General features: G+C 47.4%; 1 protein-coding gene across 13 annotated transcripts in view; it reads left to right on the top strand.

The window, feature by feature from the left end:
• Nucleotides 1–12317, top strand: part of LOC128344273 (vomeronasal type-2 receptor 26-like) — a 28727-nt gene extending 16410 nt beyond the window's left edge. For 12 of the 13 annotated variants that reach the window (XM_053294071.1, XM_053294070.1, XM_053294068.1 and 9 more), the window contains 3 exons: nucleotides 5274–5501; nucleotides 7603–7729; nucleotides 10141–12317. In XM_053294071.1, the coding sequence (XP_053150046.1) occupies nucleotides 5274–5501; nucleotides 7603–7729; nucleotides 10141–11051 (1266 nt within the window). In that variant the 3' untranslated portion in view covers nucleotides 11052–12317. Of the gene's footprint in view, nucleotides 1–5037; nucleotides 5161–5273; nucleotides 5502–7602; nucleotides 7730–10140 lie in introns of all 13 variants that reach the window. The other variant, XM_053294079.1, reaches the window with a different exon arrangement.
• The last annotated feature ends 1153 nt before the right edge of the window (nucleotides 12318–13470 follow it).

Raw genomic sequence — 13470 nt, 5'->3', positions numbered from 1 at the left:
TAAAAAGTGTGATGGAGTCTGAGGAGCATATGGCCACAGCCTGTGGCAGAGAATTCCATAGGTTAATTATGTGCTCTGTGCACAAGTCCTTCCTAAATTTTCCAACCTTCAGTTTCATGGTATGGCCCCTGGTTCTAGTGTTGTGAGAGAGGGAGAAAAATGTCTCTCTACCCACTCGCTCTACTCCATGAATAATTGTATACACCTCTATCATGTCTCCCCATAGTCACTGGCCAATTAACGGAGAGGCAGTAGAGGCGACCGCCTATGGCGGCAAAATTCCCCCAGTGGCGAATAGGTGGGCTGGGTTAGGAGGGGTATCGCCAATGTGGCGCAGAGACAGTGACAATACCCCTCCTAGCCCAAGCCCGCCCACCTCCCAAATGTAATGACTGCAATAGCCCGACATTGGGCTTTTTTGCATACGCGCGTGTGCGCAGAAAGGCCCGAAACCAGGCAATTGCAGTCATTGGGGAGATGGCTGGGCTTGGGTGAGGAGGGGTATTGCCGCTGTCTCTGTGCCACGTTCCCACAAATCTGTCTTGCCCACTCCCAACCCGCCGCTGTCATAATTTGGGAGGCAGGTTGGTGGGTGCAAGGGAGCTCTCGCCACCACGCTCCTGTGCGGCGGCAGTTTTAAACATTAAAATTTTTGATTTAAACTCCCCCCTCCTTCCTTCCTTGCCGCACTGAGGCGGCAAAGAGCTTAATCTCCCTCTGCCCATAGTCACCTCTTTTCCAAACTAAAAAGCCCCAGATGCTGTAGCCTTGTCTCATAAAGAAGCTGCTCCAGGCCCCTGGTCACCTTGGCTGACCTCTTCTGCACCTTTCCCAGTTCTACAATATTCTTCTTAAGATACAGTGACCAGAATTGAACACAGTACTCTAAATGTGGCCCTACCATAGCTTTGTATAAGGGCATCATAATCCTAGCATTCTTATTTTCAATCCCCTTCCTAATTATCCCTAGCACGGAATTTGCCTTTTTCACAGGTAATGCACACTGCATTGACACTTTCAATGAGCTGTCCACTATGACCCCAAGATCTCTCTCCTGGTCAGTCACTGACAGCTCAGACCCCATCAGCATATATGTGAAGTTGGGGTTTTTGTGTTTTTTTGCCCCAATATGCATACACACACATGCACATCACTTTACACTTGCTTATATTGAACTGCATTTGCCATTATGTCACCCACACTCCCAGCTTAGAGAAATCTTCACTGAGAGATCCCACTGAAAATGAGAAGTTGTACAATTCAAGAACCATTTTCTTGGGTTTGAACTCTGAGAAAATGTCCACTGTTGTGGTGAGAATTTCACATGTTTCTCAGGGTGGAATTGAATGTTACATTAAACATATAGAGGTCATCCACACAGTCAGAAACTGTGTTCTACCTGGGTTTGGGAGCAATGTGTGCTCCCAGTTTTAGGTTGTATGGAAGCAAGATAGGAGGAAAACCCTGTATGGTAGGCTTGTGGCCTCTCTGCAGCTGTTACTCCCCTGCAACTAGTACTCAGTCAGAGGCATCCTGCCTTTGAGGCTGGAGGTGGCCCACAGCCCTCCAACTAGTTGCTGTTGATAGACAACATAAGGACATAAGAACAGCCCTGCTGGATCAGGCCCAAGAAGGCCCATCTAGTCCAGCATCCTGTTTCGCACAGTGGCCCACCAGATGCCATTGGGAGCCTACAGTCAGGAGTTGAGGGCATGCCCTCTCTCCTGCCGTTACTCCCCTGCAACTGGTTCTCAGAGGCATCCTGCCTCTCCTCCATGAAGTCATCCAAACCCCTCTTAAAGCCATCCAGGTTGTTGGCTGTCCCCACATCTTGTGGCAGAGAATTCCACGAGTGGACTATGCATTGTGTGAAAAAGTACTTCTGTTTGTTGGTCTTAGATTTCCTGGCAATCAGTTTCATGGGATGACCCCTGGTTCTAGTGTTATGTGAGAGGGAGAAGAATTTCTCTCTATCTACTTTCTCCACACCATGCATGATTTTATAGACCTCTATCATGTCTCCCCACAGTCGTTTTTTTTCTAAACTAAAAAGCCCCAGGTGCTGTAGACTTGCCTCATAAGAAAGGTGCTCTAAGGTGCTCTTGCCTCATAAGAAATGTGCTTTAAATAATGAGGCTCTTCTCATGATTGGTTAAAATTGGGCTAGGTGAGCCTAGCCCGATTTTAGCAGAACGTGAGAACCACCGGGCTCGCAGGCGAGCCCTGTTGCTTCAAAGCAGGTCACCCGCTTGTGAAACCTTTCCCTTAGCCCAGGTTAGGAACATAGGAACACAGGAAGCTGCCATATACTGAGTCAGACCTTAGGTCCATCTAGCTCAGTATTGTCTTCACAGACTGGCAGCGGCTTCTCCAAGGTTGCCGGCCGGAATCTCTCTCAGCCCTATCTTGGAGAAGCCAGGGAGGGAACTTGGAACCTTCTGCTCTTCTCAGAGCGGATCAGTCCTCTGAAGGGAATATCTTACAGTGTTAACACTTCTAGTCTCCCATTCATATGGAACCAGGGCAGACCCTGCTTAGCTATGGGGACAAGTCATGCTTGCTGCCACAAGACCAGCTCTCCTCTCTGAGTGAGAGGAGTGAGCGGTCTGCTAACTGGGGTTTCTGGATCATGCGTTGCCGCACCGCAGCTCCAAGCCACAGCAACTCATGAGGAGACCCCCCCGACCAGGAGGCTAAAAAGCAGCCTCCCAGCTCAGGGGGGGGGGCTCTCCAGCATGCTCTGTGCACTTGAGACAGAGCATGCTTTAACTTCCAGGGGCCACGTGGCCCCCAGACTCCCAAGCCCCCGCTGGCTCTGTGACAGAGCCGGCGGTTGTGTGGGCGGCCGATCCTGCCGCCCAGGGCTTCCCCTCCAGTCGCAAACCCGCTCTGGGCGAGTCTCACCGATCGTGAGACTTGCCTCAATGTGTCATAGGATCCAAAGGCAAACCCAGATGGGAAACTCCATCTGCAGGTTTCTGTCTTTGCCCCCTTATACCCCCCCCCGAAATGACATCATTTCAGTCACACAGCAATTGGCCTCATTAGTGATGCAAGCCTCAGAATCTTCAGAAGATCATGTTTTTGTTCCACCACTGGAAGATGGGGACCCTCCAGGTCTAAATGTGTGTTGTCTTATGAAGGAGAGATCTCAGAAGCTCCATCTCAGCCCTCCTACTTTCTAGTTGCTACTTGGGCAATTGCATGGTCTTATTGCAAGGCCTCAGTCTCTCAGCCGAGCTGCGTCCTATGACTGTAGGTGTGCATGCAGCTCAAAGCTATACTAGCTTTTAGGGTAGCTGGGTGCATCGGTTGTACAGCACTTTAAGCTCAAGAGGTTTCCAGACATCAGCAAAAACTGCTGGATCAGCAATTTCCCAGGTGTGATTTCACTCCCTTTCTGTACACTTCTTCAGACATTCATTGTTGCAGGCAGCAAAAAGCAACACCTTGTCCATATGCACTTTAGGGACCTCTTGTGAAGAACCTATTACATCCATCCCTCATCAACCACGGTTTTCCCAATTGCAGTTTTGAGTATCCGCGACTGGGAAATTATGACCGGTCTCACCAACCATGACCTGAGTATCCGCAGTCTTGCAAGATTTTTTAGTGTTGGGGGGTGTGTGTCCTGCAATTTGGGTGGGTGGGTTCAGAGGTTCAATCTGTTCATTCCTCTTGCTGACCCTTCAAACTCATTGTGATTTAAAGTGACTTTTGAGTGGTTGGGGGAGGGGTGTGTGTGTGTTCAAAAATGCCTCTGAACTTGGAATCCCAATCCCAAACAAGTCAGCTTTCTTGACCTTCCAAATTTCCTGATGTAAATGTTGGGAGAAAGACTTCTATTCCTGGCCTTTCCCCTGCTTTTGCATCTCGCTGCCCAACTGGTGCCCCAATAACCTGTTGCCTGAGTGAGGTGACCATCTCACCTTGCCTCATGAAAGAGCCACCCTTGATCCTGAAATGCCCTTTTCTTTCTTGGCCGCCTCATTGCTCTTATGGTGGAGAGCCAGTGAGCATGAGCTGTCGCCAACCGTGACCCAAGTATCTGCGGTTTGGAAAGATTTTTTAAAGTTTTTTGAAGGGGGGGTTTCAGAGGTTCAATCCGTTCATTCCTCTTGCTGACCCTTTGAACTCCTTGTGATTTAAAGTGACTTTGAGTCGTTGGGGGTGGGTGGGTTCAAAAGTGCCTTTGAACAATTTTGGGGGGTTCAAATTTTTTCAGAGGTTCACTTTTCTAACTCCTCTTGCTTATTCTTGTTGATTTTAAGGTATTCTGGGTGATTTTTGCCAATTATTTTGTCTTTTTACTGGGTTTTTTGGTCTTTTCACACATGCAGTTCCCTAACCCCTGTTTCCTATTGACTTCAATTGCTCACCTACTGTGAATCTGCCAACGGTGAGGTTTTGCCGGAATGGAACCCTCGTGGTTGGTGAGGGATGACTGTACTATTTTTATGGAGAATGATGGTTCTTCACGAATGCAGGAGTTGACCAGCAGATGGAACTGAGGAAATCGTGCTAGAACCCTGAAGGGCATTTGAATAAAGTGTTGACTGATGCTGCCTAAGTCTACGAATGTCTGCAGAAATGTGTGGAAAGAGAATGAAATCACATTTGTGAAGCACTGTTTCAGCAGTTGTTGCTGCTGTTTGGAAACACCTCAATCCCATTTCAACCTTGGCAGACAGTGTTTCATTCAGTCTGCAGCTTTGTCATTTAAAATCCCACCCCAGATGTGTTATGCAAAGGACTGGCCTTGGGGCCAGTGCATGGGGCATAGAACTGAAACTCCTCCCAACAGCACATGCAATAAAAATGATACTTAAGTAAAGAAATGAGATTGTGTTGTAGTGCAGTGATGCTCCAAATCTGTCATATATGGATGGGTCCAGGGTCCATTCGGAGAATTCTATTGTGTGGGAGGTAGAAAGCAAGCATAATTAATGACTTGAGCTCTAGTCTCCCCAAAATGTGGAAGAAGAAAGCCGAGACTTCGAAATGGACATCGAGACCCTTGTGAATTCTTTTTTGCAGGGGAAGCAAGTATATCTAATGACGTGAGCTCTAGCAACCCCAAATGCTCAAGAAGCAACAAGAGATTTAGGAATGGACACAGAGTTTTGTGACTCACACAAAGCCGCTATGAGTCTGGAAGAGGTGTGCAGCATCAGCCTTGAGTCAAGGGAGATTGTACCATGAAATGGGTAGGGCTGGGCGTTCCAAGGTGTTTTCTTGTTTTCTGAATGCTGCTGTTTTCTCTTTCACTCTAGCTTCACCCTTTTCTGAGAAACTTCAGGTTTTATGAGAATTCCACAGTTGGGGTGTATCTAGATGAGAACAGTGACCTGGCAGCCGATTTTGATATTCTGAGCTATTTGGTGTTTCCCAATGATTCCGTTGTTGTAACAAAAATTGGAAATCTAAAAAGAACGGAAACCCCAGAGCTAAAGTTCACCATTGAGCAGGAGGACATCATGTGGCCCAGATGGCTTAACCAGGTGGTGGAAAATATGTGTTTCCTTTTGCTTTGTTGGCTGCTGTTACAGTACTGGACTCCTATACATTACTTCTCCACTCCTATTTTATATGTATTCTTTTCTTACCTAGCCATGGCATCAAGTGTCAGTTCCTTCTTTTTTGTACCCTGCCACTGTACCAGCAAAAACAGGTTACCCAATCAGGAGTCAGATAGCGGGGACTCCTTGACCACTCTGCACCCTCAGTGGCCCGACCACAGGGAAATAGGAAGCTGCCTTATACCGAGTCAGACTATTGATCCATCTAGCTCAGTATTGTCTATTCTGACTGGCAGTGGCTCATCAGAGCTTCAGGCAGGAATTTTTCGCAGCCTTACCTGCTGATACCATGGATGAAACCTGAGACCTTCTGCATGCCAAGCACACACTCCAGCATTTGAGCTACAGCCACACCCCCTAATATATGAATATAGATATAAACTTAGTTGGCTATTGGACTGCCTGTGTCCATGCACTAACATCCTGAGTCCCCATTGCTATGTAACCCACAACTGAAGTGAGGGTGGGGCAGCTAGTGGAGGGAACAAGAAGTAAACCAGGGCATGGGAGCTCCTGTGGCTACATTTTCAGTGGGATACCCAGAGGTGTAAGGAGGTCGGTGGTGGTCACAGTTCGGCCCGCTGCCAACAGGCCCCCCAGCCACGCCCCCTGCATCTGACATTAGAAGCAAGGGGCATGGCTCGGGTGCCAGGCACGGCCCCTGAGCATGGCGGCCTATGTTCTTTGAACCCCTCACACAATGGTGGCTTCGCCCCTGGGGCTCCCCAACCTCTAGAAACCTAGCAAGGCCCAAGTGAGCACAGGAACATAGGAAGATGGCCTGTACCGAGTCAGACCATTGGTCCACTAGCTCAGTATTTTCTATACTCACTTGCAGCAGCTCTCCAGGTTTTGAGGCAGGGGTCTCTCCCAGCCCTAACTGAAGAGGTTGCTCGGGATTGAACCTGGGACCTCCTGAATGCAAAGCAGATGATCTACTACTGAGCTACAGCCCCATCCCCTAAGTGGAATATCTTATAGCAGACATCACTCACATATAGAGGCTATTCACACGATGAGAGAAAATTGGGCTAGCAGAGGCTAGCCTGATTTTCTCCCAGCGTGAGAACTACCGGGCTCGGCTGCGAGCCCAGGGGTTCCTAAGTGGGTCACCCGCTTAAGTAGCCCAGTGCTAAAACCGGGTTTGCAGAGCGAGCACTCCGCAAACCCGGTTTTTCTGATTGTGAGTTGCCATGGTGCGGCTCCAAGCCACAGCAACTCATGAGGAGACCCCTGGAGGGGAGGCCAAAAGCCTCCTCCTGGCTCAGGGGTCTCTCCAGCATGCCCTGCGCGCTCATGCAGGGCATGCAGTAGCTTCCAGAGGCCGATCGGCCCCCACTCCCCCCAGCACCCGCCAGCTCCGTAACGGAGCCCGCAGTTGTGTGGGCAGCCGGTTTGGCCATCCGGAGCAGACTGCTGGGTCATCTGCAGGGAGAGCGGGCTAAGCCCACTCTCCCCGCTAACCCACTTCATGCAGCTCCCACTGATCATGGGAACCGCCTCATAGTCACCCATCCAATTTCAAACCAAGATGCTTAGCAAAGGGGACAGCTCATGCTCACTGGCTCCCCACCATAAGAGCAGTGAGGAGGAGGCCAAGAAGGAAAAGGGCATTTCAGGATCAGGGGTGGCTCTTTCATGAGGCAAGGTGAGATGGTCACCTTACTCAGGCAACAGGTTATTGGTGCACCAGTCGGGCAGCAGGACATAAAAGCAGGGGAAAGGCCAGGAATAGAAGTCTTTCTCCCAACATTTACATCAGGAAATTTGGAAGGTCAAGAAAGCTGACTTGTTTGGGATTAGGATTCCAAGTCTCAGCATACCAAAGCTGTGTCTCTTCCATGCAGGTTATGTCTCAAAAGTACTTCCTTCAAAAACATGCCAGGGCTCACTTGGCTTGGGGCTAGAGGTCTCACTGTGCCATTTCCCATCCTATGACTCATTCCCCCAGTTGAAAATAACCCTTTCCCCCTCCATGAAAAAAAAAACTTTCCCCCTTCATATTCCTTGCCTTTATCCTTAGACCCTCCCTCATTCCAGATGTACCAAAAGCTGCCCACCTGGGTACGCCAAGGAGGTTCAGGAAGGGAAGCCCATTTGCTGCTATGGTTGTTCTCCATGCATGGAAGGGACCATCTCCACCCAGGAAGGTAGGTGACCCAATAACTGAAATCTATTGGTCAACTGATATTCTGCAGGCTCAGATATCGCTCCTTTTTTTAATAGAGCGGGACTATTATCGCCAGGTCCCAGCCATTGGGAATCTGCACAGCATGATCAATAGCAGTGAAAAGAGCTGCCAGAATTGGGGCCCACCAGTCAACATTATTGATATCTAAGCCTGCAAATTATTGGCCGATTAGTTTACTTCATGGAGTGGGGCAGCTGTATGCTGACATTTATGCTGGAAATTCTTACTGTATCAGAATATTAAGAACAACCTAGGTAAATGGTCCTCGCCAACCTTGTCATAGATGACTAAAATGGCTGTTTTGAAGATGAATATTTGCCAGGGGGATTTATTATTTATTTATTATTCATTTATTTGATTTCTATACTGCTCTTCCAAAAATGGCTCAGGGCGGTTTACATTTAAGACAAAACTAAAATCAAATAACTATTAAAATCAAAAACTGTAAAAACAACATAAAACCATTATTAAAACAATTACAACAGTTTGTAAAACCCTGGAAAATTTCATTCGTGCTCTAAAAAGCATGGAAATGGCAAATTAAGGTACCCATCTTAACGTCCAGCCATGTAAGTTGTAAATACTTGTGCAGTCTTGGATGTTATGCTGGCTTTACAAATGAGGCTCCATGCACCCACACTTTGCCTTTGCCTTTTAGGTGGACGTTGGGCTGGGGAGGGATGCATCCAGGCAGAATTTCAGGAGTGCAGCTTCCCCACTCCCCTGCAAGAGATAAATTTCTTTCGAATCAATTTCTAATTAATATTGGGTTCAACTTATCTGCCACAGCACTGCTATTTGAACAACACGGGAAGCTTCCGTACACTTAGTCAAACCACTGTGTTTTCCAATAGTGATAACAAGTAATGAACTTTGCTTTTTTTGCAAGCCAAGAATATCATCTACCAACTAACTTCTGCCTGTTTCAACGACACACCGAGCCCGTTATCATGATCCTGTGAGAGGGTTTGAGGGTGGGTGGCATAGAAGGCTGCAAGAGGTTATCTTCCCCACAGATGATCCTGCTGTTGCCTCCAGGCATGCAGATTGTTCACACAGACATTCTGCTGCTGCCTTTGGGATGCATTGAGGAGCCCCTGGTGGCGCAGTGGTAAAACTGCCGCCCTGTAACCAGAAGGTTACAAGTTCGATCCTGACCAGGGGCTCAAGGTTGACTCGGTATATAAATGTAAGTGCTATTGCTATTGTTCTAGTCCCCAGAAATTCCACAGTGCACTGTGTGAGTGCACAGTGCATTGTGGGGGTACCCGCAGCACCAGCCGGGAACCCTGCAGTGTCTCAGTGCCAGCTGCAAGCAGCCGGTATACGGGCAGTTAGGCATGGTTAAGGGCACGGGTGTGCTCTTAACTTCGGCTAACTGGAAGGCCTCTTTGGTGGGTTTGCCCCCAAGGCGCTGTTGGGATCTGTATGGATCCTGGAAGTTCTTATGCACAGCCTAACCCAGGCTGAGTGTCTGTAGCCTGACTTAGGCTGTGCATGAGAACAGCCCCATCGTGTGGTGGTCATGTGGGAAGGCAAAGGCCTTTTGGGATATGATATATAATGAGCTGAAGAAAATGTTTAAAATGACATTTCCTAAGAGGCCAGAATCCTTCCTGCTGGGAATAACTCAAGGAGAATTCTCCAGAAGAAATTCAACATTTTTAATGTATGCAACCACGGCGACCAGGATAGTATATGCGCAGAAATGGAAAGACAGTAAAATGCCCTCAAAAGAAGACTGGATGATAAAAATTTTGGAATATGCTGAGATGGCAAAACTTACAGCACTTATAAGGGATGAAATCTTTGAATGTTTCAAAGAAGATTGGGAACCATTCTTACTTTATTTAAAGAACTATTTTTCTAATATGGACAAAAACCAATAAAATTTTAAAATGCGAGAACAGCCCCATTGTCCGTTTATGACCTCTCCGCTACCCTTGACTTCTCTGACTCTTAAATATAAGCTATCACTCCAAAACATTTATTTTATGGATCCCATATAATACTACAATTAAGAACATAAGAACAGCCCTGCTGGATCAGGCCCAAGGCCCATCCAGCCCAGTATCCTGTTTTACACAGTGACCCACCAGATGCCACTGGGAAGCCCAGAGGCAGGAGTTGAGGGCATGCCCTCTCCTGCTATTACTCCCCTGCAACTGGGACTCAGAGGTATCCTGCCTTTGAGGTTGGAGGTGGCCTTTAGCCCTCCAGCTAGTAGCCGTTGATAGACCTCTCCTCCTGTCACCACATCCTGTGGCAGAGAATTCCACAAGCTGATTATGCGTTGTGTGAAAAAGTACTTCCGTATAAGAAAGCTGCAATGTAGAACAGTAGTGCTGAAATTACTCTTGTTCTTTTCAGATGCAGACAATTGCAGGAAGTGTCCGGATGATCAATACCCAAACAAAGGCAAAGATCTATGTATCCCCAAAATTTTCACCTTCTTGTCCTATGAAGAACCTTTGGGGATCATCCTAATTTCCTTTGTGCTTTACTTGTTCCTAACCACAGTTTTTGTGATAGGAATCTTCATTAAATATCGAGAAACTCCCATGGTCAAAGCCAACAACCGGGATCTCACCGACATTCTCCTCATTTCCCTCCTGCTTTCCTTCTTATCCTCCTTTCTGTTCATTGGACAGCCTCAGAAGATGACCTGCCTTCTCCAACAAACTGCCTCCAGAATCATCTTCTCAGTAGCCATCTCTTCTGTGTTGGCCAAAACCATCACTGTGGTGGTGGCATTCATGGCCACAAAGCCAGGGAACAGGATGAGGAGATGGCTGGGGAAGAGTTTGGCCAACTCCATTGTAGTTTCCTGTTCCTGTGTTCAAGTTGGCATCTGCATCATCTGGCTGGGGGTTTCTCCACCCTTCCCAGACTCCGACATGCACTCCCAGCCTGGACAGATTATCCTGCAGTGCAACGAAGGGTCTGTTGCCATGTTTTACGGTGCCCTTGGCTACATGGGCTTCCTGGCTGCCATCTGTTTCACGGTGGCTTTCCTAGCCAGGAAGCTGCCTGGGGCATTCAATGAAGCCAAGTTGATCACCTTCAGCATGTTGGTCTTTTGCAGTGTTTGGGTGTCCTTTATTCCCACCTACCTGAGCACAAAGGGGAAATACATGGTGGCTGTGCAAATCTTCTCTATCTTGGCCTCCGGTGCTGGGTTGCTGGGCTGCATCTTTCTTCCCAAATGCTACATTATTATCTTGTGTCCTGATCTGAATTCAAAGAAGCATCTGATGATGAAAGTGAATGGGGAAATCTGATCCTTAGTGTAGTGGCCAACACCCAGACTGATGCTACATTTGCACAATAAGGTCCTACACCCTCAAGGAAATCACATAGTTGCAAAAATCCCATGTTGTACTCCTATAGAAATTCCTGCAACATCAGACAAGAGTATTGGGATTTGTGATTAGTTAGCAATGTGCCAGGGAAGCTACCACTCCAGTTACTGTGGAGTTTAGTTGTTGCAGCTATTTAAGGAATGCTCATGGAGTTAACTGTAGATTCTAAACTAAATTGATTTATTGGTGAAGTACATTGAGATAGGAAAAACCTAATCCTATCTATCAGCGACATATAGTGGATAGTTAGGGAGAAAGAGATGTTTCTATCTTCTCTCTTGGAGGAAAGGAAGTGGACTGACTCATCACAGGAAGTACCTGAGGAGTCAAAGCAGGGGTCATAGAGTAGAGGCAAGAAGGGACAGATAAGGAGACCTTCACTAACTACCTCTGCTCCCAATGCCCCTAGTGGTCATTAGGATAATTGGTGCAAAAAGTCGATGCATAGGAACTCCGTCTCAAACAAAAAGAAGTGGTTTCCCAGCAAGAGATGCAACAGAGGTTGTGTGTCTGGGTGGAACAATTATGTTTGCGCCCGTGCAACACTAGACTGATCTGCAAGCTTCCTACATTGCTAACTAGCTAGTGCAACATCTGTGCACTTCTGCAAGGTGCTAATCTGGATTTAAATTTTTGCAGTCTATGTGCAGCATGGCAGTAAAGGAAAAAAATCTCATTTCCTGATGGGGCAGGACCATAGCTCAGTGGTAGAGCACATGCTTTACACACAGCAGGTCCTGTGTTCAATCCCTGGCAGCCTCTCCAGGTAGGGCAGAGAAAGATCCCTTTCTGAAACCATGAAGTTGTTGCCCATCCATTGTAGGCAGTGGACCAAGGGACTCACTAAGGCAATGTCCCATATTCATATATGTTCAATGTCCCTCCTAGTTGTCAGTATAACAATATTGTCTTCTATTATTCACATATTTCACCACGGAAATGAATCATGGCTGATGAGGGTGAATGCCTAGTGACTCTGCAATGCAAAAACAAACAATTTATTTCAGGGATTCGCATCTGTCACTGGATCACACTCTGCCTCTAACGAGGCTTTTTAAAAATATACTTAATGTTCATTATTGGAATTCCTGCAGAAATTGCAACCTGTAGAAATTATTGGAATTCCTCATTTACTTCTTAAAGTCCATTTTACTGCACTGTAGTGCTTCTGCAGTAGAAATTGGTTCCTACCCACTGAAAACATGCTCAGATTTGAAGCATAGGACAGCAGACTGTACAAACTCTGTGGCTGGGTTCACATATCATGCAAAACTGGAGGTTCCCCCAGCCCGAGAAATTGATGAAACCTGAAGCTGGCACCGCAGGAGATCACATGTTTGATCACTGTTTGGTGGAAATAGATCTTTGGAAGTAGATGAGTTGAACCAGAGATATGGCCCCTTGTTGGACCCCTCAGTGGGGGGGGGTCTCCCCCCCCCAGATGCAGACCATTTCAAGAAGTGTCCAGATGATCAATACCTAAACAAAGACCAAGATCTATGTATCCCCCAAATTTTGACCTTCCTGTCCTATTAAGAACCTTTGGAGGTCATTCTAGCTTGCTTTGCCATATACTTGTTTCTAAAAACAGGTGTTGTGTTAGGAATCTTCATTAAATACTTAAGAATCTCCAGTGGTGAAAGCCAACAACCGGGACCTCACCTACCTCCTCCTTGTCTCCCTCCTGTTTTCCTTTTTGTCCTCCTTTCTGTTCATTGGTCAGCCTAGCAAGGTGACCTGCCTTCTTCGACAAACTGTCTTCAGCCTCATCTTCTCAGTTGCTGTCTCTTCTGTGTTGGCGAAAACCATCATTGTAGTGGTCGCATTCATGGTGGCACAGTCAGGGAATAAGATGAGAAGATGGCCGGGCAAGAGCTTGGCCAACTCCATTGTATTTTCTTGTTCCAGTATTCAACTTGGCATCTGTGCTATCTGGCTGGGGATCTCTCCACCTTTCCCAGACTCTGATATGCACTCTAAGCCTGGACAGATAATACTGCAGTGCAATGAAGGGTCTGCCGCCATGTTTTACGGTGCCCTTGGCAACATGGGTTTCCTGGCTGCTGTCTGTTTCATGGTGGCTTTCCTAGCCAGGAAGCTTCCTGGGGCTTTCAGTGAAACCAAGCTGATCACTTTCAGCATGTTGTTCTTTTGCAGTGTTAGGGGGTCCTTTGTGCCCATCTACCTGAGCATGAAGGGCGAAAATATGGGGGCTGTGCAGGACTTCTCCATTTTGGCTTCTAGTGCTGGCAGAGGTGTAACGATAGGGGGGCAGGGGGGCACGTGCCCCGGGTGCCACCCACTAGGGGGCGCCAAAAAGTACCCCCGAAGATCCCCT

The sequence above is a fragment of the Hemicordylus capensis genome, chromosome 2 (assembly GCF_027244095.1).
Source record: "Hemicordylus capensis ecotype Gifberg chromosome 2, rHemCap1.1.pri, whole genome shotgun sequence".
NCBI lineage: Eukaryota > Metazoa > Chordata > Lepidosauria > Squamata > Cordylidae > Hemicordylus > Hemicordylus capensis.
Note: the sequence above shows the minus strand (reverse complement) of the source record. Positions and strands in the feature narration are given on the sequence as shown.